General features: G+C 35.3%; 1 protein-coding gene across 1 annotated transcript; it reads left to right on the top strand.

The window, feature by feature from the left end:
- Positions 1 to 801: 801 nt before the first annotated feature.
- On the top strand, positions 802 to 20748 carry LOC575036 (probable ATP-dependent RNA helicase DHX58). The gene is made up of 14 exons (XM_011667472.1): positions 802 to 811; positions 976 to 1229; positions 2743 to 2979; positions 3803 to 3880; positions 8796 to 8955; positions 11807 to 11899; positions 12423 to 12589; positions 13938 to 13944; positions 14578 to 14670; positions 15405 to 15632; positions 16150 to 16317; positions 18906 to 19072; positions 19535 to 20058; positions 20490 to 20748. The coding sequence occupies exons 1-14, from the start codon at positions 802 to 804 to the stop codon at positions 20746 to 20748; spliced, it is 2445 nt and encodes an 814-aa protein (XP_011665774.1).
- Positions 20749 to 26904: the final 6156 nt, after the last annotated feature.

Here is a 26904-nt window from a genome sequence, read left to right as displayed (position 1 = left end):
ATTTAAAATGAATCTTGTTCGTGAAGCAGAGATACAAAAAAAAAATTATTACATCAAGTACATGATAGATGAACTTTTTCACGAAATTCAAAATCGTCAAGGAAATCTATAAAGTACTTGTTGAACATTTCTTCCTTTTTTGTGATAACATTTGTCGAAACTGCAGAGACCACTGAAAGACCAACAGAGAGCCGTTCCAAAAATGAGGGTGAGGAATCTATCTTCTCTCATAAAAACTAAATATCGAATGAGGAAAACAATGTTTGTTTTATTTCAATATGATATGTATTCTGGTCCATCGACACGATATCCTGGCTCCTAACTCGAAAACTCTTCAGAACAAAAGCTGGAGTCGTCTTCCTGTTGAGGCTTGTATTGTAGTTGAGAAGACCCCCTTGGGAATGGAGCCTTGCGCTTTTTCAAAAGTCTAAACTGAGAAGAGATAGACAGAAAAAGGTAAAATGATAGCAGCTTTAAATGCAAACTGTATTGATATAATTTTGGGGTAGCCTTTAATTCTTGCCAATTTTTTAGATGTCGTGTATTCAGATCTCAATACGTATTTAAAAAAAGGGGAAGGCAGATTATAATATGTCATATGCGAAATTGGAAGTCCATATAATTAAACACAAACATATTATGTGAATCACTCAGATAGACACTTATTCGTGAGAATCAGAAGGGCGTTTTTCTCCTGTCATTTAACACAGTGTAAATGTCCGTCTGGCATTCAGCAGACGTAGGTAACCATTACACACAAAAAATGTGTGTGTGTTTGTGTGTGTATTCTGAGGGTAGGGCATGATCTCTGGTAAGCATAGGTAATTTATACTTGATAGGTATCTGTATAAATGCAGAATGACAGAAAAAAGATGGGGGAAACCGATTAGAGTAAAACTTAAAATTGACAGAGTTACCTCCCTTGTAGAGTACAATTACGTCTTGCTTCTGGTATCCACGGTAATTATCATTTAGGTAACGTCGAGGACATTCCAGTAGTCGAGAATGTGTGTCCACCAAGCGATGAGGCGGTGGAATTAAAACTACGGGATTACCAAGAGGAGGTCCTAACTCCAGCATTGAAGGGACAGAACGCCATGGTGGTCTTGCCGACAGGGACAGGAAAGACAGAAGTCGCCATCGCTCTTATAAGTCGCCGGTTCCTGGCCCGCAACCCTGTAGGAGCCACTAATCATCGAAGGCAGAAGAGTGTGTTCGTAGTGAACAAGGTAGGACCATTGATTCATATTTCAATCTTGTAAGGACCACAGGGCCCCATCTTATAAAGTGTTGATATTAATCGTAACTTGTGTCTTTCTTTATATCGAACCTGAAGAATATTCTGTATCTTTTCATAGCCTACCTTTCCCTTCATTAGCTATGTACTTTTTCCCACATTATGTATGCTTGCATATTTAACCGGACATCCACTGAATTATCCATTACTATAGTTTACTCATTTGCAATAGGGCATCATCACTACTTCTTGTTCGTTTTTCAAAATTAAGAATCCAATATTTTTCCCCAAATGAGATTGTTGTCACTAAATCCAAACTACTACATAGATGAAGAGGTCCTTTGCACCATTCACAACGTCGATCTTGCGCTGCTCAGTGGCTGCCGGGCTCACGATCAATGGGCAAAAGAATTTCCGTTTCGGTTTAATAAAAGTTGGAGTGGACTATTAAGCTATTATTATTATATATTATATTATTATAATATCCTTCAAAATTTACAAGTAGATATTGTAGAAAAGTGAAGTGTGAAGAAAGTATATTGCTTGTTTTTTATACTATAGTTCTTTTAATATACCACAATTTCAGGAATCCTATGAGGGGCTAGTCACTTCCGTCACCCTTACCCCTCACGTTCACTATGCTCGCACTGGCGTACTGATGGGGGGCTAGGGGCAATTGCCCCCCCCCCCAATAAAATTAATGCGGGGTTTATTTCTAATTTGATACCAGTGATTTACAAATGTTGCTGAAATGACATGATTTTCCCCTGAGCTTCCAGAGGCTCTGCCCCCTGGTGAGGACCAAGGGCCCTAAAGCCCCTGGATGCTCATCTGATCGTAATTTAATGCTTAAAATTCCTGAGCTTCTGGGGGTTCCGCGCCCGGACCCCAGTCCACTTAGTGACCTGCATGCCAGTGTCACAATTAAGGTATGAACATAATGCTCATTTGACCGTAATTAAATGCCTAAAACCCCAGAGCTTCCGGGGCTCCGCCCCTGGAAGCCACCAGCGGCCCATAGGCAGGCCCCTGGGTGCTCATCTGACCCAATCGGAATGCCTAAAACCACTGAGCTTGACCCCCGCCGGGGGTTTTCCCCTGTACCCCACGCCAACTTACGCCCCACTTGCTTTGCTCTACCTGATCGTAAATACTTTAGCCCCCCCCCTACTTTGAAAAATGTTCCGCGGTGCCTGCATGTAACATGTAAGAATGGTGGTGATGCGGAGTTTTTTCTGCCCCCTCAACGTTTTTGGTTATTACGTCACTGCTCCCTCGTCCCCGGTCATGAACAGAAATCGCCGCCCCTGGTCACGGGTATGAAGCCAAGACAATGTTTTAGTGCCTTCTTGTTAGGTATTAATCATCATTTCCAAGTCTCTCGGAGAGGATTTTAAGCTGTCGCATCGGTGCCCTGGGTGTTCACCAATAACGAGCATGACATGCTTCTATAGCATTCAGGGAAAACAAATCATCACCATAAAAAATCACTCGTTCTGTTATAGGTTCCCCTAGTGAAACAACAGAAAGACAGGTGTCTGAAATACTTGAGGGGAAAGTGTAAGGTCGCTGGAGTTAGCGGTGTGGAGTCGAACCGTGTGCCATTGAACTCCGTCATCGATTCCAACGACATCACCGTCTTGACGGCACAGGTGCTCGTCGACGCCCTCAAAGATGATAACATTAAGCTTAAACTCTCTGACATCGCACTCCTTGTCATAGACGAATGTCATCACTGCCAGGTAATGTAATCTAATTGGATGTTTCATTTTACAGTTTATTCGAATATGGACCCCCACTTGTTTCAAATAAATGTATCAGGGTGGTTGGAGTCAATATGTATTAGTTCTATGACATATACGAAATGTTTTTACCTGCACAGTTCGGGCGTCTACGGTTCATGCTTTGCCATAAGACTCAAGATCGAGGAAGGTATCTAAACGACGGACATTGTTAAAGCCACAATGTTAAATGCCTGCAATGTGTACCAACTTGGCAATTGTTTCTATTGTATTCCATTTCTTCTCTGACGATACATTTTTGTCGAATTCTGGTACATCTTGATTAGTTGAATAGGTCTACATTAATATTCCTCATTCAGACTTGACATTTTCTTGATACCTATGTAGCTTTGTAATATTTATGTGTTTGATTAAATCAGTATCGTTTGTTCAGCACTATGATACGAATTGTTAACAAGAAAAATGGACATACATGTATTTTACTGCAGTATTTTGTGTCATCATTGTTTGTTGAAGGTCATAAATGATTAGCTAAATTGCATGTAAGTTTTTGGTGTTACGCTCGTTTAATGATTGCCTAATAGTAACAGCATTTGTAAGGTATTCTTTTTGTACACGGCCAGGACGATCAATATCTTTAAATCTATCATTATGTTTTGATGTTGATTTCAAAATGTTAAAGACTACAGAAGCTTAATTGTTGCAATTGGTATTAAAAAATAGTTTAAGTTTTCTTTTGAAACAATTAATTCGCAAGTCAAAAGGAGCTTAAAATCGTCATGTACCTCAATCATGTCTCTCTTTATGTCTTTTCAAACCACAGAAATCTAATCCATACAATGTTCTGATGGCTATGTATAGAGACCTAAAGCTAAACTCTCCGGAACTTCCGAGACCACAGGTAATGAATAATGGGTTGTAAAATGAAAACCCTAATGTACTTTATGTAGTCGTTATATTATACAATGGAATACACTAATAAACCTTTCATTTAGTTAAATATAAATATCTGCGTCCATTTTTGATTTTATTTCATGCATAGGCCCATATTGTTTTCTATTTTTATTCATAAAATGTTATCTTCTTTTCATTATCTGTCTGTTTATTTTCTCTATAATTATATCATTATTTTAATTAATAGTCATTATTTTGTATGTTCCTGAAGTGTATTTTCTTATATTATACTATGTATTTTAATTGATGCACGAATTAGCAGAAGCAACCATTGGCTGAAGCAAATGTCTCCAGGTTGAAATAAAATAAAATGAAATGAACCCTATTTCTGTGAAGAAAACCAGTCTACCTAATGGACATGGAAGCATAATTTATATAATAAATTGGTACATATCAGGCATATACATGTATTCTTATAATGTAGGCGTATACATTAATAATAATAATAATAATAAAAACGTTACTTATAAAGCGCTTACCACCGAAGTCTCTAAGCGCTACATTGATAGTGTCGGTATATTAAAGGTAATACAAAGTTTTGGGAAATTTTGAAAATTGGGTGGACAGTGTTTCTTTAAAACTTTGATATCTTTGGATGCCCCTGTGGATGTATTATTAGCACTAGTAAATTTAGCCCCTGAAACACTTCTGCTTTCGAGAAAAAATGAATATAAAGATTTTCCGGTGCTCCCGGTAAATTTTGATAGATTTCAAATGACGCCTACGGCCGTACAATGGTAGCTGCGATCATGACCATCTCAGAATATGTAGTTGTGATATGTAATCTCCAAACGGAAATAGCCAATTGTCGATTTTAGTCAAGAAACATTGTTTTATAACTTAATTAATATCTTGACCTTCAGAGGGAGCTATACAACATACAGAGTTTATTATTTACAATTTCATAAGTTTAGACTCGATTTCAACCGCAACAACGATTACTGAATATTGTAGGATCGCATATGCTTCCAATATGTTCATTTGAACCAAATTCATGACCCCATACCGAAACTTTGTATTACCTTTAAGAACTTCCTTTAAATAAGATGACAGGCCCTTAAGGCACTTTTTTTAAAACTATGACCAAATAGCTAAATGGCCCTTTGAGAGCGTGAAACTTTTCAAAGATAAAGAATTAGAAATCAATTACAACTTTTTCTTGTAGCATGGACCTAGATTGACCTCCCATAGCTTAATGAAAAATTTTCAACATTGCTTTATGTGCATGAGGTATCCCTAAACAGCCAATTGTTTACGGAATTTTGTAACAAAATTGACATACCTCTTTGGTTGGAGCCGAAAAAAATATATACCCACAAACAATATGTTTTTTTTTCTATTGACGATTAATGAGCATGGGTGGATCTTAAAGAAAGTTAACAGTAATCTGAATGAACTCCTGTATTTTGATGGAACAGTGCAATTGAAAATGGTGTTTCGGACGTTACATTTTCCGTAAACAATGTAGACCCTCATTTAACCCACTAGAACAATAAATTAATGAGATGGTTGATGGTTTGAATAAGCTTATTAGTTACACCAAGTCATTAATTTAAAAGAAAACATAATTTAATTGTAGTAGCGCTTACATTAGAAATATACTCAAAATATGAAAAAGTTGTCTTATTTTCCGTAAACAATTTTGTAACGTCCGAAACAACTTTCAATTTGAAGTAGCAGAAAATATATGAACTGCAGGACCTATCTTTCGTAAATTTTTTTAAACATTTCATGGCGGCTACCCACCAAAAAAAGAAATTTGCAATACATCATTGCAATACTATTTTATAGTTAAAACCAATTTTCCGTTAACAGTTGTAACATCCGAAACAAATGTAACATCCGAAACAAAAAATACCAAATAAATGATGATAATCCATATTTTAGGGTATCTTGAGTGAATAAATCATGATGAAATAAGTTATTATAAGTCTTAACACAAGTCAAAACACAAATCAGGTCTTTCAAATCTAATAAATTTGTGTAAGTTCAAGAAGGGTGTTTCGGACGTTACACTATTTGATTATTAACACATAGTTTGCAAATTTCAACAAATTTTCGATCATATGTGCAAGTTACGATTTCACAATGCACACTACTGTTAAAAACACTATTTTGATAATTCTTTTAGATCTAAATATAAAAAATATGAAGAAATATGATGCAAAAAAAAAAAATCAATTTTCCGTAAAATATCTGAATTTTCTGCAAAATTGACTTATAAAACATAAAATATTTACACCACACATTGTGATGCAAGGCATGTCTGGCTGCTTTAGTATACCCTTAATTGTAATTTATCTGGGAAATATGGATTTTCATTTGAAAATACCTTTTAAAAAGGGCACTCAGTACACGTAACTTATCTGTGTAGAAAGTACATACATGTATAAAAGAAAAAGACGTCACCATTAATACCTTATTTAATGATCCTAAACATATACATGTAGTATCTTCCTCAAAATAATGTATGCATACATACAAAATGTATAAGCTAGTGTGAAATATAAATGGGCTGTCCGTTTGCTTGTTTTTGTTTTTTCCCCTCTACGAAATGTCAAAGTTGGGGCGCTGCGGCCTTATCGCCGGCAAATACGGTACATGTTTAACGTACACTGTATATTGTTTGTCACCTGTGATATCAGCACAGCAAGAGTTAAGTTCTATCAACCAACCAACCAACCAATCAATCCATCCATCCATCAATCGGTCAGCGAGTAAATAAATAAATAAATACTTATTTAAGAGCATTAAAAAAATGTCGTTTGAAACAGCCTCCTAATACAAATAGTGGTAAAGGATGATTGTTACTACAGTAATGTAGGGATTTATTTTGAACTTCTGAAACTCCCCTTCATATTCATGATTCATCCCTTTCATATTAATAGGTCATCCCTCATTCACATTCACCCTTTTCATCCACCATCCTTTCTTCTATCTATCTCTCTCTCTCTCATTGGTTTCCATGTTCACCTGATGCAGTCAAGCTTAAGATATAATTTACATATACTATGAATATTCAATATATACCCTTTGTTTATGTTTGAATATTCGTGTTGATTTATACTTGTATGGGACTATATAAATACTTATTGGTTTATTCTACTTTGCATGGAATGTATGTGGAATGCTACATAGAATGCTGTAATGCATTTACACATTAAAATCTGGTCAGTTAGCCAGTAGTTATCAATCCTACAACATGTCTGCTAGGCTGCCTCTGTGTTGAGAGTGCTAGGAATTATCTGTTAGAACCGCAACCCTACAGTAGTATTATAACCTAAAACATACACAATTTTAAAATACATCTAAAATGTCTCGTTCTCGAGATGGACATGAATTAGGATTCACTTATTTCTTATTACTTACATGACTGGGGGTATTTTTGTATAGTTTTATTTTTAAAAAGATTGTTCAATGTTTTGCTTACATACAGGTATGTGTTAGTGATATTATTGAATGACACACTATATAGTTGAAGGAACATTAGCCAGCTGATTAAACATCTATATTGTAGAGTTTGTAGAAATTGATAATCCCATTGAAATGTTAACATTATGTAACATCCGAAACAAACCATAGCATACACTTCACACTGTTGTTCTTAACATGCAATAAAGAGTATGTTTCTAAGTTAATTTTCTAAGGAGTTTTGATGACTACAATTGCTATTAGCTTCATATTTCACTCTGTTAGATCACATAAGCATTTTTAACTACCGGTACACGTTCTTGAAATGAATAATATACCTTACATAAGATGAGTGGTCGATGAAGACAAACTTGGTATACATGTATTTGCTATTACAACTGCCCCCAAAATTCCATAAATGTTACAAAAGTATTTTTCTGCAAATAATTAATGTAAATGTGACCAATAATACCTAAAGAAAAGCAATTAACTTGAATAAGTTACGATGTTAACAATGTGTAACGTCCGAAACATCAGTGGTGTGACAAATGAAAATTATTAGGCAATGCACTGGTTCCCAATTTTTTAGCATGTATTTACCTTATATCATCAGTTGTTATAATAAAATAAGTTTGACCTAAGAAAACAACATTTTACCTATTGAAATTAAAACTTGTTATTGTCAAAACCCAAATTTAGAGCTATTTTTCACTTTCAAGGGATACAAAATCTGTAATTTTCAAGATAGAAACACAAAAATTTGCATGAATAATCTCTGAAACATATTCCTAAAGACCCAACATATTTAAAGGTGTAGTTAATAGCAAACGAGTTTTATATCACAGTTATTAGATATGCTATAGTTCACAATAAAATTTTAAGAACTTTAGTATTCCTATCTGGTGAATAAATAAGGAGATAGATTAAGCTCCAAAATGTGCATTTCTCATAAATATGAATAGTCCTGATCCTAAAAATACACGTTTGAAGTAAGTAAACATAATTTCATTTTTTACCCTGTTATCGACACATTTGGTAAATGTTTAAAAAAACAGTGCCTTAAGCCATATCTTTGTTTCTTAAGAATGATTGGTATTTTACAGTAAGAGTCTTTACGAGATTAGCACGATAGTTATAAATAATGTAGATTTTCCTCAAAGATCATAGGTGACGTTACGAGAAAACTCATTTCCCCCGACATTTGGTAGTTTCCTTGGTAGGTTAAGATCTATTCTACAAATATGTTTACTGTCCAGTAGGTTATTTCTACATTTCATTAATGATTTTTTTTTTGTAGTAAATTAGTGTGTAGATAAAATTCATGTTATGTGCATTGTATACACATTTGATTTGAACTTTGCTAACAGTTATTTCTTTAGGTGGCAATACGTGTAATGTAGATATATCCTTGATATTTGAAACGCGCTTCTCTCCTACTTGACACGAATAAGATACTTGGACTGACAGCATCACCTGGTGTTGGGAATTCGAAGAACACGGTGCAGGCTGAACGCTACATCACAAAGCTCTGTGCAAACCTAGACTGCAGAATATCACGACCTAAGATCTATGCTGACCAGCTTAATGCGAGGAGTAGCTCACCCCAGGAAAGTAAGTTGTTTTGTATCAATATACCTATATAAATCCTTATCTGTTTTAACGCTTTGCCCCTCATGTTTCCAAGCTATCCTACGGATTAGGGAAATCTTGGAAATTACTTACTTTTGTCGAGTGTTACAAGTTGACAGTCAAGTTCAAGTTTAAGTTTTATTTCAATTAAAATCCATAAAAACACATTTTATGAAAGTATGAAATACAAATTATATACAATATAGAAAACAGAGAACATACACAAAATGTAAACATGTCTCAAATATACCAAAACTATTATAGTAATAATGACTGACATAGTTGTTTTTAAACGCTCAATGGGAGGTTACAATTGTGCTATTGCCCGAGCCGTGCCGAGGGCAATGGCACCATTGTAACCTCCCATTGAGCGTATAAAAACAACTATGTCATTACTACTTTTATAAACCGGACAAAAAAGAGTCAACTTATGACACCATCTTGGCTTTTTTCTAGTTATCTGCACATGTATCAACACAAAATTATGGCATCTGCCATAGACTTAGTTTTGTCTCAGAAAGTGAATGCGTAACAACATTCAAGAACAAAAGGCAGCGGGGTTACACGTTCCCCAGATTTTTAGTCCACAAAATAGCAGATATTCTTTGCTTTCAAATGCGTTTCGCCCCATTTTATAAAGTTAATGGTAACTTAAGATATGGTCGAATTGATGCAACAATGTCATAATTCGTAGTAGTAGTTTACGTGTTGTAGCTGTAGCGACTTAGGCCTACACGTATGCGCACACAATTTCCAAGAACAAAACAAACAGTTTTCATTATTGATCTTCATCGAGAAGTTGAAATCTAGGAAGAGTTTCTTCAGCCATTTTTGCCTTGTTTGGAAACTAAAGTAGAATCTAGGCCGGATTTTAGTAGCACGATCGACATTTAAAAAAAAATTAAGCTAGCGACCAATTCACACACACACAATGTATGGTATCCGCGCTCGCTCAAACATATAGCTCCGTTTAGTACGTCTCATTTGACAACGCCCCCTATCGTCAGAGTCAGCAGCCTAACATGTTAGCCTATGGAATTTTACCCCCCCCCCCCAAATCGTTAAAATTTCATTTTTTGTCGAAACGAAAAGCACATCCACCCCGACGTACGTTATCACTAGCTCTCTCATCGGAACCCTCATGTCCCATTGACTTTTGAAAGTTCACCCACCATAATTTGATCAAAATAGGTTGCAAGCTCGCCATTGTCTATAATACACATGTGAAACAAGTCGAACTTTGGATTTAGTTTGCCAAGCGATTGTAAGGTTTTAGGTCAAGCACACGAAGGATAAAAAGCATGAATTATAATAGATCAGTTCTGATCGGTTCATTATGTCCATTTCAACCAACCCCCACCGTAATTTTTCCATTGAAGATAAGCAAACATTTTGCCGAGGTAAGCAAAAACATGAATATTCATGATCGCCATGGACTATTCGATTATTTACAGAGGGGTGCAATCTTTAAGTCAAGTATTTCATTGTATTATGTAGTTTGGTAGGTTTATTTTAATAATTGTTAAATCATCAGATATCAATGATAGCTTAAAGATATGGAAATGTTCTTGTATTTTATATTTAGCAAAGCAATCTCACATACAAATTCACTACCAAGTGTCGTCTTATCCGCTGATTGTCGTCTGCTATATACGTCCAGCGAGCGAAAATGAGACAACCGGAGCAATATGCCAGATTTTAACACTTGAACCAATCGGTATTTCAGCAAGATTGAACTATTTTACCGATAAGTGGAATTTTTGCCGGGATTTTACTGATTTACTCTAGAACTATTACATAGGTTTGGCATTTTTCGTTTATTTACGGGAATGGCTAAAACCACAACTACAATTTCGACCAATCAGATGGCTGTATTTCTTAAGTGAGGTATATAAACAAAAGTTAATCGATAGAAATGAATTGGGGAACTGCAAATAAAACAGTATTTATTATTAAAAGATACATACAAGTTCCAACAATAGCCTATAAAAGATATATCATTGACAAAATAGTGTACAAAACATAGTAGACGTATTAACATGCATAGATTACTATTGATTACAAAACAGATGAAGTATTGTTCAATTTTTAATTTAAAATAGTTAAAGAGAGTAGAATAACAAATAACAAATAACAAGTTCCAACAATAGCCTATAAAAGATATATCATTGACAAAATAGTGTACAAAACATAGTAGACGTATTAACATGCATAGATTACTATTGATTACAAAACAGATGAAGTATTGTTCAATTTTTAATTTAAAATAGTTAAAGAGAGTAGAATAACAAATATATCTTGGGAGAGAAATTCCAAATTTTGGGGCCAGTGTGTTTAAAAGTAAAAGAAGAACTTATTGATTGACATTTATCAATCAAATAATAATCAGGATTTCTAGTATTATATATATATATATATATATGTGTGTATTTTCTTGTGTACTTATATCTTTTCTTCTCCATGCGCCTCGAACACATTATTCATGTGGAGTTGGCGCAGTACAAATACTCTGTATTATTATTATTATTATTATATGAACAGATTGTTTATATTATATAATAGTGGCAAGATAAATCGGCAGTTTATCGATTTTAAGTTTAAAAACACATGAGTGATATTCAATATTGATTCAACTGATAAATATTTAAAAACTGTAATTGTTGAAAATGTCGGTTTGTAATAGGCATTGAAATCAAACATAGGACATATTCGTACTGCTTTTGTAATATAAGCAGTCGTTGCAATCTTGTTGGGTATGCGTTTAATTTAAAATTTAATTTCTTTTTGAGAGGAACGGAGAGAATGATGCATTGTGTCTCTTTTTATCGTACAGTTCCGATAATAACGAAAGGAAGGCCTATCGAAGATCCTTTCTTCCATGAGATCAGTGTCATTATGGGACGCATCGAAGATAAAATCGTGGAAGGTACCCTCTCTATCTCACTTAGATTTAAACCATATACCCTTTTTTTGTCACCCAATCACAATTTACAGGATACTTAACTGACTTTTAGTGAGTTACTATGATTTCTGATGTCTGTGTAAAAATCTTTCAGGTGAAAATGAAAGTGGTTTGATTATGTAATACCAACATTAATATCAAGTTCCTGTATAGCGCATAATACATTATGAAATAACGTCTCTATGCGCTTCCAAAGAGCTTTTGAAATGTTGTTGAATAATGCAAATCATTTCTCTAAAAGCTTTATAATACGACTAAATTTATTTTAGTTTAATGTTTTAAAAGGTAATACAAATAAAAAATGGCAACGGTAGTGTTCTTTTGCTTCACATTTTGAAACAGATACAAACCGCTCAACATGAAAATATGAAAAGAAATAGTGTTAACAAGAGATGAAGCAAAATCCCCTAAATAAACAGGGTGGTTACAATTGCTTATTGATTACAAGTACAAAAGATAAATCACGAGTGCTTATTTTTGAACACAGGCGGAAGAGCGCTGGTGGAGGAAAATGACGAATTCGCTAAAATGGTATCTCGCCGTGGTACGCAAATCTATGAACAGGGTGTGGTCAAATTGGAGGAGAAAATTCAACAAACGATAGAGAATGGAAACGGCATATGGGAACTAATGACTTGTGTGAACTACCTGAGGGTAAGCTAACGTGAAGATCTTTTTTATCTGATTCATTTTTCATGCAAATGAGAGGATGTATTTTAACAATATTGCAATATACGTGGTGATATATACGTAGATTTCTGTTAAATATGATGAGACAGTCATAATATATAAATGTATATATCACTTAATAAATAATTTGATTAGTATAACAAGTTGATATTGTAGTAGTTTTACGAACATGTTGGAGACATGAGTCAATGATATTAACAAATTTATTGTAAGCACGTATACCTTTGTATGCCCTTTATACGACTGTTAACGTGCATATCGTATTAACAAATAAATTATAATTTATCTTTATGTCATTCATCATATTCAGAGTTTAATTCCAAAAGGAGCTAGATCCATTTGTTTAACTTCGGAGAAAAAGAAATTGTTTACCAGATATTTTACAAGCGTCTATGGGAAATTGATATTAGAAGGTGCATTTTTTCATAATTTCTCCCAAAATTTAGGTAAATGATTTTGTTGACAGACTGATATCAATTACTAAATTTTCACCGAAAGTGGATTTAGCTCCTTTTGGAATTAAGCTCTTCATATAAACATCATAAAAAACATTTACAATACAAAATATACTGTACAAGTTAAATAAAAACATTTACAATATAATTCAAAACAACAAAAATGTCAAATGAACGCAGAGACAGCTAGGAAAGCCAGAGTCTTTATAATACATTTTATTGTTGTTTAAAAAGTTAATTTAAAACTAAAAATTAAAAAATTTAAAACCTGACCGTTTACAAAATCAATCTATTTTTATATTGTTTGAGTAATCATGATTTATATCTCCATTTAAAAACATTAATTGATGGACTAAATTTCATATAATTTCACAATTGTGGCCCTTTAAAATATAAAAATTGTTTTGTTATATGTAGTCTTCAATAAATGAAAATTAGAAGAACTTCGAGTATTAAATGAATGCAATACAGAATTAGGACAAAAATTGCTAGAAAGACTGATAGCTATAAATTTTTTGAAACATAAATACAAAGATATTGCAAATCTATAATTACAAAGATCCAAGACATTCAAAAGTCTTAATTAGTAGAAATAAAGGTTTAATATGAGCAAAACAATCGGCATGTAAGACTAATATCATAGCTTTTGTTGTCAATATAAAAGTCTAATCATCGCATGACCAGTTGAGACTTTTTTGTTTACTTCACCCTTACATTCATTTCTCAAAGTTTCATAGGAGATTTCATTTTTAAGAGTTGGCTTATGAATAAACCTTCATCATTTGAAGGCGACATTTTTAATACACATTTTACGTAATTGTTCATTAAACCAAGATTTTTCTTATTTCTTTTTACAGGATCTGCGTACAATATTAAAGCATTCATCATATAAAGATTTAAATTTAAATAAAAAATAATCATAATTTAAATAAATTGTCAAATATTATTTTCACACACGTCGCGTTTAGTAAATACAGATTTACAAATATTTTCAATTGAATCATTATGAACACAGAATATAGGAAAATGATCACTTATATCAACAGACAGAATCCCGCTACATATATTTTCAATATCTTGCAGAATTGACCCGAGTAGGGTAGTGAATCACAAGGAACATAGAATTTACCTTAACGACATCCAAGAAATAATTTATTTGTTGGCAAGAACTTTGATTTCATAGGTTGATATTTTACTCTCCAGCAAAATATTTTAGTTTATTTTCTTTATCTACTATATTTAGTACTGGCTAAATTCAAAGACTCTATAGAATGATGGAAAGCATGTATTAGGTGGTCAATATATAGTTCCAAACATAATACTTTTCTCATCTGTTTTAATTTCAATAAATTATCAGTGTGTATCATGTCATATGAGTTTGCTTTACACTAGGTCGTAAAATTTACAAACAAAACATTATTATAGAGTCATCGCAATGGTTCTCTTTTCAGAAATACAACAACAGCTTAATCTTATATCGTGATGCACGTACGTCAGATGCCATCTCCTACATGGAGGACTACATCAATGAAAAGGAGGAGAGAAATCCTTCAGGATCTGCTGATATGATCCTTAGGAATATGTTCCGAGGTTGGTGATTGTTTGTATTCTAGAATCTATATTTAGAACAATATCAATACTTTAAAATACACACGATCATTTTGTAAAGTTGTATAATTTATTTATTGATCGATTTTTTTTATTTGTAATTGATTAATTTTTAATCCAGAGTGGCTTAGCCAGTTATTTTTACATTGTTAGCCTTTAAGGCCCTGCACACATAAATTGTTTGTCTTATTGTCAACACTATTGGCCCCATGACTTGCTTACAAAAAGTGTCACCTTAGTTTTGCCAGTCAATATTTGATCCAGAACACTTACAATAGTTAACCTTTAACAGAGGTATAGCATAATTTGTTTTTAACATCATATAGACATTCAACGGGGAATACCGGGATTCCGTCCCAAGATAATGAACGATCTACATGTAGTCGTGTCAAACCTAAATAGGAGGGATACATCTTTACCGCGGGGAGATGCCTCTACTGTCTCAGATTAAATCATATTTTATTTTGCAAAAAGTATAGACACATCAAACCCTTTCCCTGGTAGGTCAACGAATATTGTTCTTTGTTCAATGTATTCCAAACCGATCTGCATTGAACTGAAATACTGGCTCATAAAGTGCTTTTAAATATTTGTTGATTAATAATGTCTAGATTTATAGCTTCCACTTTGATATTTACACTTCATACTCTTCATAAGTCCGTAATTTGTCCATTCAAGTCAGTTATTGAGGCATACGTTTAATCTTGAATGTCCAGATAAACTTGAAACTTTGAACCGAAACGCCAATCTGCCTGCCAGTATCAACCCCGTTTTGAATGAGCTTGATAAGCAACTAAAGAAGGAGTATGCAGAAAATGAGGATTCCTCTAGCATCATCTTTACAAAGACCAGAGCGTTAGCCAAGGCTCTGGTGAAGTGGCTCAATAAAGACCCTGATCTGAATCACACCAAGGCTGAAATATTTATAGGAAGTGGTAATCAAGGTAGAGTTGTGATTCTGTTCATCTTATTTATTTGGACAACGTCTTAAGAAATTATTATTAATCCCGATTCCGTATGAAGTTCATGGTATTGGACAGCTTCAAAGAGTATACAAACAAATGAAAACAAAAAAATGAATGATATATAATGTACACTGTCAGTCACTTCACCAAGACACCTAACATTGACGCACAGCATATCATCATCATGGCTTCCTTCTAGTATTTGTTGAAAGGAATTACAATTTCTAGGTTTCAAGGTTTCAATTTGTTATCAGTTTAGTTCAGTTCATTCAATAATTAACACTTTTATAAATGCATAGCAATACAGGAAAAAAAAAACATATCCAATAACAATAGCAAATAGAAAATGAAATTGAACAACAATAAATTCGTCTGAAGTTTTGGGGATAAGCGAGAAGAGTTATTTAAAGCTAAGATGTGTCTTCCTTTAATTAAGTCCACTCATCAACAGGATTATGCAGATTGTACACATGTTTTTCTTTAATACACATCCTAGGTATGACGTCAACAGAACAGAATAGGATCCTGCAGTTGTTCAGAGATAAGAAGTGCAGGATCTTAGTTGCCACATCGGTCGCAGAAGAAGGCCTGGACATTACAAACTGCAACATGGTCTTCAGCTACAACTACGTGACCAGCGATATTGGTTATGTCCAAACTAAAGGTATAGGCTTCATTTTTCAAGTTCGCTACAGCTGTTACCTATACAGTGTCCTAGGATTCTATAATAAAATAACCAAATCCTTTGTAACAAAATAATGAAGAAAAATATTTTCAAAAGGATTATAAACCTACTGTTTATAGTTTATTTCCTTTGAATCAAAATGATATGTTGGTAATAGGTGATATGAAGCAGTGGTTACGGTCAGGGGCGTCGCTAGACCTCTTTCAGCGGAGGGGGGGGGGGGGGTGTAGAGGCCAACGATTACCGACAAAACTAGCCACCAATTACCGACAAAATTAAAAGTCCAATATCTACAAATTTAACCCTATTAACCCGGGGCCGAAGGCTAAATTATTTTTCCTATGGCCTATCTATAGTACTTGCGTATGCGCAAATTTTCCTCGACGACATAAATATATGAATTATTTCGTCAACTTAGTCAGCATCTATATTTTAATGCAGGCGCGGTAGAGAGCAGGCGAATCACTTAAAGAGCACGCGAAACGCGCTCATTAGGGGGGGGGGTGGGTGATAGGCCTCCCGCGCGAAGCGCGGAAGCTTAAACGTTACCTTAAATTATTAGGAAAAGAAGACGATTTATTGTACTGTTCTCGACTCTTAATCCTTATCTGAATTCAGTTTTTCCCCCACCCGCGCGAAGCGCGGAAGCTTTGACGTTTCATTAAATTATGAGAAAAAAGTAGACGATTCGGTGTACTATTCTCGACTCTTAAAACCTTATCTGAATTCAGTTCTCCCCTTCCCGCGCAAAGCGCGAAAGTTTTGGAGTTTCATTAAATTATAAGAGAAAGTAGACGATTCGTTGAACCGTGCTCGACTCTTAATCCTTGTCTGAATGAAGCTTCCCCCTCCCGCGCAAAGCACGGAAGTATTGGCGTTTCATTAAATTATTAGAGAAATAGACGATTGGTTGTACCGTTGTCCACTCGACAAAATGAATTTTCCCTTCTGCGCGAAGCGCGGAATTTTTGGCGTTTCATCACAATATAGAGAAAGGAAGACGATTTTTCGTACCGTTTTCGACTCTTATAAGCCATATTTGTCTGAATTTAGTTTTCCCCTCTCGCGCGAAGCCCGGAAGCTTTGACGTTTCCTTAAATTATTAGAGAAAGAAGACGATTCGTTGTACCGTTTTCGACTCTTAAGGCACTTACGGATGCAAAGAGGATGTAAAGCGTAAAAAATCTTGCCATCCGTTGGAAAACGCTATGCATCCGTTGTGTACTCATTGCATACGTGTTTCATACGCTTGATCCATTGAGCATCCGTCCACTGTGATTTCATCCGCGCAAAAAGTTTTGAGCTGCACAAAACTTTTAGAACGGATGAACTTCCGCCGTGTACGATGTAAATCCGCGACAAATACGAGCAACAAACGTTCTATGTCCGTTATCATTCGTTAAACGTCCGCTGTATCCTTTGTGCATCCTCTGGGCATCCTCGCAACTCACATCCGCTGCAGCTGAAAACGGAAAGAGGGAGGAAAGAAAAGGTACACGGAACGTCTATACATCGTTAGTAGCACGGAAATAGAGAGGATGTAAGCGTATGCATCTCGTATATAAAGTATTCAAAGCTGTCATCCACTTCCATCCGCTTTCATCCGCTAGGCTTCCGATGAACATTCGTTTAACATCCCCGCTACATACTACCCACGTCCGTTATTTTCCGTTCTGTTTTCGCAAATTTTCGCAAATTTTGTTCATTTCATCACAATAAAGAGAAAGGAAGACGATTCGTCGTACCGTTGTTGACTCTTAAACCTTGTTTGAATTTAGTTTCCCCGCAAATTTTAAACCTCTGATATCTTTAGCTGATATTATAGGAAAGTGAAACTTCGAGAAAATACAAGTCTTGTAGTTGTAGTCACTCTCGAAGTCGTTACAGCGGATTAAAAGTCACAGTTCGTAGGGAAAAAAACTTGTCGGCCGACCGACAATATACATCTCACCGAAACTTCTGCATTGATATTAGTACACGAGGATCGAGCAAGAATACCGACACAGCTGACCCGACACAGCAACATATTTGACCGTGTCTTTCTTGCTCCCTCGACGAAACGACTCCCCCCAACAACCCCCTTCTCTCTTTTACTCCCACTCCTCTTCTCTCAGGCCCTTACCTCCCCTCTCTTTTATCCCTCGTTTCTTTTGTTTCCCTTTTACTCTTATTTACTTTTTCTCTTATTTCCCGACTGCAGCGCAATTTTACCGACAAAATCCTGACAAGTGGGGGGGGGGGGGTGTCACACCCCACCCCCCCCCTTTGGCGACGCCCCTGGTTACGGTATGAATGACATTGACAGTCACGGTTCTCAAATTTTAATATGATTGGGGTGTCCGCTAGCATTTATATTGCATGCTCTAGGAATGGGAAAAATATATAGAGATCTCTCATTTTAAAATGGAGGTGGCATCTGGAAAACCGCTGAAGTACATGCTCTTGGAGTTGGATAAAATATACTGGGCTTGCTCATAATTCTAGCCCCCACTAAACTTTGAACTTGCTAATAGGCCTAGAATATAGCCATTCATGTTATTCTACATAATTTTTTATTTGTTTTGTAGGTCGTATCCGGGCCGACTGTAACGGGAAAATGTTCGTCATTGTGAATTCCGATCTCCAGCTTCAGGATCTTGAGCTCAAGACAATCATACGGGTGGAGATGATGAACGAGGCTGTGCAAAGCATTGCTGATTTCACTCTAGACGATCAAGAAGCCTTTGATGATCAGGTAAGACAGTGTGATAACATTGCAGTATAAATCAGAAATCATCAATTTAGTGTATAATCCCATTTCCAAAATTAATTCATTATTGGCCTAAAGGAACATTTTCAAACTTATGGCACATACGTCAAAAAAATACTGCCTTAATAGTGTGTCTACAGTGAATGCAAAAATATGAAACACTACCTAAGATGCCCTCTTTGCTGAATAAATTAAATACATCTGCATATGTCACGTACCAATAACATTAAACAAAAATTAAAAGACAGCGAGCAAAGTTGCATGTAAATGCTTTATTCTATTTCAGACTTTAAACAAGTTTTCTGAGTGTAGATTTCATTTTTGGGGGGTCAATGTATGAGGAAAGACTCAACATTAAGAATATTGCAATGCCAATGGTTCTTTTTTATGGAAAGTACATGTGAGATTATATATTTCTCTTTGACGCATTTTACTTCCTTTTTTTAGATTCGGAAAGAACAGGAGAATGATCAGAAGAAGCGACAGCGGGAAAATGATCTTGCGCGAGACATCAAGGCTAACAAAGTAGAGAAATCAGGCATAGTCCTCCATTGCAAAAATTGCTCCGAAGAAGCCTGCAGTCTAGATGATATCAGGTGCATCGAAGACCAGCACCACGTCGTCACCAACGACCTCTTCCTGGACAAGATTGATCTCTGTAATCCTACGAAGAAGCGACTCAGCGACGACAAATTCAGGCCCCTGAAGGATATCCACTGTGGCAATTGCCCGTATAAATGGGGCACCATGATGAAGTATCAAAAGCAAGATTTTCCGTTGATTGCTGTCAAGAACTTTAGACTCATGGATGACAAGGGTAACAAGTTTCTTTACAAGAAGTGGACGGATGTTCCTTTCGCGATACGCTCGATTGATATGGATGATCTGGGAAAGCAGGATCCAGAAGGGGTTCAGGAGAAAGGAGAATTCGAGGAAGACGATGTCTATATCGATTATCAAACACCGTACAGGTTAGTTGACGAATAGGTGTCCAAAATATCTTAGCCTCTCGAGAGGACAAAGGTTATTAATTTTTAAAGGCATCAGGGTGGCATGAGGGTCACCGTGATTTGTTTAAAGTGGAGCTGAATTGGTATGCTCGTATTGGCTAAATTTCACACGTTTTGGGGTCTAAAATTACCTTCAAGGCAATTTTAGGTTCTAAAAGGGCACCAGAAATGTCATAGATAAGAATAAGAGTAATAACCATGCACTTTGAAGGCATTTGCGGTCTGAAAACAGAACTCAACTATCCTTTTAACAAGTGAAGTTATCAGAATACTTCTGCCTAAATTAGTGAAGATCTACTCATGGAAATTGTGACAATACTACTAGGCGAAAATTCATATTGAGTTTAGACATTCTTCACGTAATATAATCATTATCGTTTACATCATTATAGTGACCCGGTATCAGATGGGAAACTGAATACTCTTGCAGCCCACGTCCCTCACGAGAAATACAATGACCTTTCCTGCAAACTCGGTATTGGGTACAATCAGGCATCAACAATTCTGCACAATCCCGGTAGCACCTATCAGAAAGCGACGAGGGAGTGTCTTTCCATATGGAAAAACAAGACAGGCGGAAGCTTCACCGAGCTGAAGAAGATTTTTAATGATGTTGAATTAGGTGGTGTATGGATGGAACATATGAACTAGATCTGATGAAAAGAAATCCTCGCCGAGAGCTTTTTACCTAAATGGTTCACAAAGAAAGCTTACTATTTTACTATATTTAAGAAATTGGAAAAGGATATCAAAGTACTTCAAAAGCTGTCCGTGAAGTGTTAGTAAACCCAATGGACAATCAGCCATGCATGAAGTCTTTCGTCTACGGCTGATTGTCAACGAAACGGATAGAGTTTTGTGCATAAGTCTGTACTTTATAATAGTAAATGTCAAATGCATACTTGTTTCATATAATGTCATACTGAGCTTGGATATTTGTTCATAACTCTGAACATTGTAATGGTGAATGTCTAATGTATAGATATGTTATGTAATATTATACTGAGATTAGGTTTCTGTGCATAAATCTGCACATTTGCTCGTATTGTTTCCAATATATCATATCCAACTACATGTATAACGCATTTTGATTCAGAGCACTGCACAATTCCAAAATGTATTTATTATGTACTTTATATTTGATTGACTCTAAAGAATTTACAGATTATAAAAGTCTGCGCAAAATTATGATTTTCGATTTTCATCGTGAATTGAATGTGACAGTGAATATGGGGCTGCATAAGTTTTAAATGTAAATACGCTTGGTTCTATACTGTATACCCGTTATTATTAAAATGCATATCATTTCAGTGTACGCACCATATCTTTGATGTATTTCTGTAGTAAAATTCCGATCTCTCCGGATTTGCATTCTTGTGCAAGAGTCTGCACACTTTATGATGATTTTCTATTGTAAATGTATTATTCGAAATCATGTAGGCTTCTTATTTTAAATTGGATGTGTGCCAATTATTCTGTAAAATTGCTTTTGAATGTCGGAAAAATAATGTGCGTATAATCGGGACACAAATTTTCAGAATAACGCATGAGTGCATTATTTGTTTCGTTTCATATGACGTAAAATGTAATACGCATCAGATTTTTATGTATCTTATAACACAGAATTCAGTGAAGACGCGCAAGTCCTTTGTTGCACGCAGTTGCCCTTCATTTCACGTACAAAAAGGTGCCATATCTGTATAAGCCTACAATGAAGTTAAAGTACCAGAGCGAAGGTTTATAAATGATTGTAACCTTAATAATGTTGGCATCATTACAAAGGGGTTGTTGCGATCTTCCTAAATATTCATATATATTTGTTAACAATTTTACGAGTTCGGTTTCCCTGTAGATGATAGAGATGCTGGTTTGAGGGGTGCGGGCAACTTGAATTTTACGAGGCTAGATCCAGCTAATACATATGATTGGTCAGTTAAGAAATGAAACTCAAGCTGTGGATATGTTGTATTTTTTCTTCAAATTGTGTGAGTTAATATTGAAATCAATCAGTCAGTACTCTTGTTGATTTTCAAAACTAGTAAAATTACTTCTCATGACATTGTGCACACTGCAAAGTCTTACAAAGTCTTTATGAATTATGATATTATGATGATTCTATCTAATCTATCGACAAATCTATCGTTTTCCATAGCCTTTTTTACATGTTCAATATGCCATTCTAAATTGCTTACAGTGAAAGGCTGCGATTACATGTAAAAGAGGCTTAGTATATTTTGTTGATCTAGTAGTATCTATCGAGTTTGGTGTTCATGATTTAAGTCCCACAAATTATGGCTGGCATCTACAGACTTCGTCAGCGTTTTGATATGACAGCCACATATTCCGGAGGTACATATTTGTATTGTGATAAAAAGTTGAAGATGGATATCCTACACTTTGTTTCTTTAATATCATTTGTTATCTTACAGCCTTTTATAGGCTTATTATCTGATAAGTGCACATGATACGTATTGTATGCAACACCTTTGCTATAGAAAATGACACAATGAGTAAGCTTCTGTAAAGGGGGTGTATTGCATTCATGAAGCATAACAAATTGTTGATTTCAGAGTCTTTTTAACAACAGTGTAAAACATTCCATTTCATTGAAGTTCATTCAGGGCCTACACTTCATTACTTATAGTAAAACTGTAAAAACTCTAGAAATGGTATTTGTAATTTTGTAGACATCTGCATGCAAACTTTTAAAGAGCCAGTGTGTTCAATGCGGAGTACATCCTACCTTCACCGTAATAATAATAATAACAATAATAACTTGACCGTAGGTGATATATGCTCCGTATCATATCCAACTGTTTGAATTACATATCAGTTCATGAGTCGTCAATGATCTCTTGATTTTTTTTCTCCTCGTAAATTCACTTGCATTCGATGTAATTATGGTATTGCCATGCATAGCTCTGCACAATTTAATGATGAATGTCAAATTAAAAATGCTTCATTTGATGTCATATGTAATTGTTAAAGAGAAGGTTGAGTTCTGGGAAGAGGTGAAAAATAATTTGGGAGCGTTATCATTCTTATTATGCAAGTGTGGAAGAACATCAGATAAGACATGTTCCCTGAAAAGCATGGCTCTTCAAATGCCTTCATATTCTAAATATGTCATGTAACATCTTAAAAATCCGGGTAGGATTTTAACCCCATGTGTTCGTGTAGTCCCATATACATCTTTCTGTGTATAGTGTTTGCAACTTTACCAAGACTTGGCCAAATTTCTTATTATTTTGATGATTCCAGAACCTTGCAATACACACAAATTCTTACATGCTAGATGATCAACCTTTTCTGGTCGATTCCACACCATTTCTTTCACAATGCAATCGCATGACCAGAACTCAACTTTATCTTTAAGAACGGAGATAAGCCCATAAATTAGTAATGAATTGAAATGTGCTGACATAGTCATCCGACTATTTATACCAAGTTTGCTATATTAGTTGCGTAGTTTTTTCTTTTTCATAAGTCTTTGCGTTCATGATGTTGATGTAATGGTTTCTTATACGATTTTATATTGATTATATTTTTGCATATTAATACAAATGATGTGTTACTGAAATACGTCCATCAATGTGTATGAGGTTGTAAAAAAATGAACATTTGAAGTGCATAAAGGGAAGTATTTGGGATTGAGAGAGAGAGAGAGACAGACAGACAGAGAGAGATAGGGGTAAATACTTGTACAACGCAGGGGCCGGAATTTAATAAGGTAAATAAAAACGAGATCACATATATGACATATGCAATTATGAAAAGTAGAAGAGAAAAATATAAGGGAGTACGAAGCAGAGGTTTTAGCGTACCATGTGTACGGAATCCTTGAAAAGCTTAATTTCATACAGGGAAAACAAATATTTATAACAATATGAGGGCAATTAGACAAAAGGGTTAACAAACATCCCCTCAAAAATCAGGAATGTAATGCAATTTCATTATGTTTTCAGCAGCTGTACTAGACTTATGAAATTTGAATTTAAACATTTTCTGTTGAAATTGACCCAATAACAATCATTTATATGTGGGTATTTCACAAAGCTGTTCGTAAAGTTACGCACGTTTTTCCGAATGACTTAAATATGAATAGCCAAATGGGAATGCCAATCATTAGTAACTGCATCAACTAAAGTTGAACTGTGCAGATGTAGATTAACATTCTTATTAAAACAACCATTTGTTGCCATCATTTAATTGAGGTTATTGGAAATATAGTCATACTTTGTTAAAACATCTGGGGGGAGGGGGTGTTTCATCAACTAAAAACTGTGGGCATCCTATATGGTACTTCATATATAAGTCGTTCGTTAAGTCATGCGTAACTTTACGAACAGCTTTTTGAAACAAACCCCTGAACTAAGTAGCAAATATTAGAAAACATAGAACCCCCTCCTCCAACTAGAATTCAATTGTACTTGGCCTAATTTCGACTGTGACATCAAATTGATAAACAGAATAATTTGAAGAGCCTTTCTTATATCCTGTTTTTACTTCTTCTTCTCAAGCTGATCTCTTTCCATTAAAAAAAAATCCTCCTTCTCCTCCTCGTCCTTCTCCTCCTCCCCTGGCTCCTCCTTCTTACCGTAGCACACGAGGCCGACAAAACAAAGGAATAAATAAGAAAATATTGGAAATGTTAATTCCTCAGGGCTGTCGTTCTCAAGGGGTAGCTAATTCGTAGTTAACAATGATTATTGTTGTGCAACATGTTAACATAATTATGGCATTTTCATGAGAAAGCTCAAGTGTGTAATCCCCATTCTATAAAAAAAAAGCTATTTTGAAATCCATTGGTTGGTTGAAAATAGCTATGCCACCATTTACCACATCTATATTTTTTAAAAGAAGAACTGAAGCTTGTGTTAGCTTGTTTTAGTGCAAATGTAAACGATTACTCCACATAATAGGATGTTGTCAGTTAATCATTAATCCTCTGATATAAAATACATAATGGCCCGAATTCACAAAGCAAGGTTTGAGCTCAGACCAAGGTTTGAGCTCGAACCTCCTTTTGTTCTTTACAAACCAGGTTTGTAAAAAAACACGTAAAACGCGTCATATGACGTACGAAAACCAAGGTTTATCGACAAACCTCCTTTGTGAATTCGGGCCTTTATGTTTAATGTACTTAACATAAATGATATATATTTTTTCAATACCAAGTGAACGGGGTACTTATCACCTTCGCACTTTTTAAAAACAATGTGATATTTGTACACAGGGGCGTACGCAGGATAGCGGGGGTGGGGGAGTGGGGGAGGGGGAGGGGGTAAGGTCACCTTGTTTTGGTCACCCTTTAGCACAATTTTTTTTGTATTAAAAAAAAATTGAGGGGGGTTTCCTCCAAAACACACACATACACAAATTTGAGGGGGGTTCGTTCGACCCCCCCCCCCCCCCCCGTCCCTGCGTACGCGTACATACGGTAGTGAGGCATGTGCCTCTGGTATCACTGCTGGAAGAGGATACAAGGGACAGATCACCGCTTTTTACGAGTATGTAATAAGTTCTGTGCTGTTTTCCTAAATTCAAAATTACAGTTTTAACGGGAGTTTGAAAGGGTAATTAACATACTGTGAATGAAATCTAAAGCGATTCAGACTAGAGGATACAATTCAGCAAACACAAATAATGCTATTCCTGTCATTATGGTTACATTTATCACTTAAATATGAAGACAAAATTCAATTTAAATTACATTTGAATCGAGTATTGCTCGCTCTTCTGTTCGAATGACGTGGCAATCACAGATTCTAATCTAACACTGATTTGCCTCTTGAGTCAAGCTTAAAGGTAATACAAAGTTTTGGTTATATTTCAACAGGATTTGATTATGAAATTTAAAATTCTCATTACCATTGTGAAACCTAGTGTTGAAATAAGATTTTTTGTACAAACTGGGCTCTCAACGCTAAGGATATTGAGAAAACAAAATACCAAATTTATCGGTGCTCTCGAAGAATTTCAAATAGGCCTACGGCCAAACAATGGTAGGATCGACCATAAAAATCTCGTAATATGCAGTTCTGACATACAATTTCCAAACGGCCGGGGAAAGCAAATCGGTCGATTTTAGTAAAAAAAAAAATTTTAAAAAAAACGTTGCTTTTAGTTTTAAGCAGTGGCAGGATCAGCTATATAATAGTGGCTGGATAATGGTTATGACCCTACTTTATACATTATACGGACATAGGCCTACGTATATGCCTATAACACGATAAGTGCGTACAAACAATGGTTCGACACGCACATGCTAATACATGTATAAGACTATTGCTGATGACTGATGCTAAGACTTTTTCGACTGATGCTGAGTCAGTTCGGGGAATCCCCTTCGTGCGCATGGTATTGCGAAATCACATCGTCGCACCCACACCGCTCATTTGTACCTTGCTACTACCCTAAGGTTATTTTCTTGCAACAAATCGACTTGACAGTTTTAATATAGCTTCTATTTCGACATAGCGGAGTTGTGATTACTTGAATATAACTCCAGATTATCTTAAATTAGATCAATGTCCTTTGATCTGTTTCATTTACTAGTCATCATTTTGTCATCATTCTTCTTTTAGTTTATTTTTGTAAAATTCTATAATAGATTTAACTGAGCACGGAAAATAAATTTCAAGGAGAAGATTGCCATTCACAATATGAAAGCATAAGTCATACAATTCTACCATGGTTTTGAGGTATAAAAAACCACACACACACTAAATTTCATTACTACTGTAATACACGAAGAATTACAGAGCACGGACATAATAACCAATATATATTCAAATATCGTCTGCT

Source organism: Strongylocentrotus purpuratus, unplaced genomic scaffold (assembly GCF_000002235.5).
Source record: "Strongylocentrotus purpuratus isolate Spur 01 unplaced genomic scaffold, Spur_5.0 spur5_contig_870, whole genome shotgun sequence".
NCBI lineage: Eukaryota > Metazoa > Echinodermata > Echinoidea > Camarodonta > Strongylocentrotidae > Strongylocentrotus > Strongylocentrotus purpuratus.
This window is presented reverse-complemented; position numbering and strand designations above follow the sequence as displayed.

Excerpts from the sequence above, each read along its gene's own strand:
- LOC575036 (XM_011667472.1), top strand. Across the intron at positions 2,980-3,802 it reads ACGAATGTCATCACTGCCAG|AAATCTAATCCATACAATGT; the intron begins GTAATGTAATCT and ends TTCAAACCACAG. Across the intron at positions 3,881-8,795 it reads CGGAACTTCCGAGACCACAG|ATACTTGGACTGACAGCATC; the intron begins GTAATGAATAAT and ends GACACGAATAAG.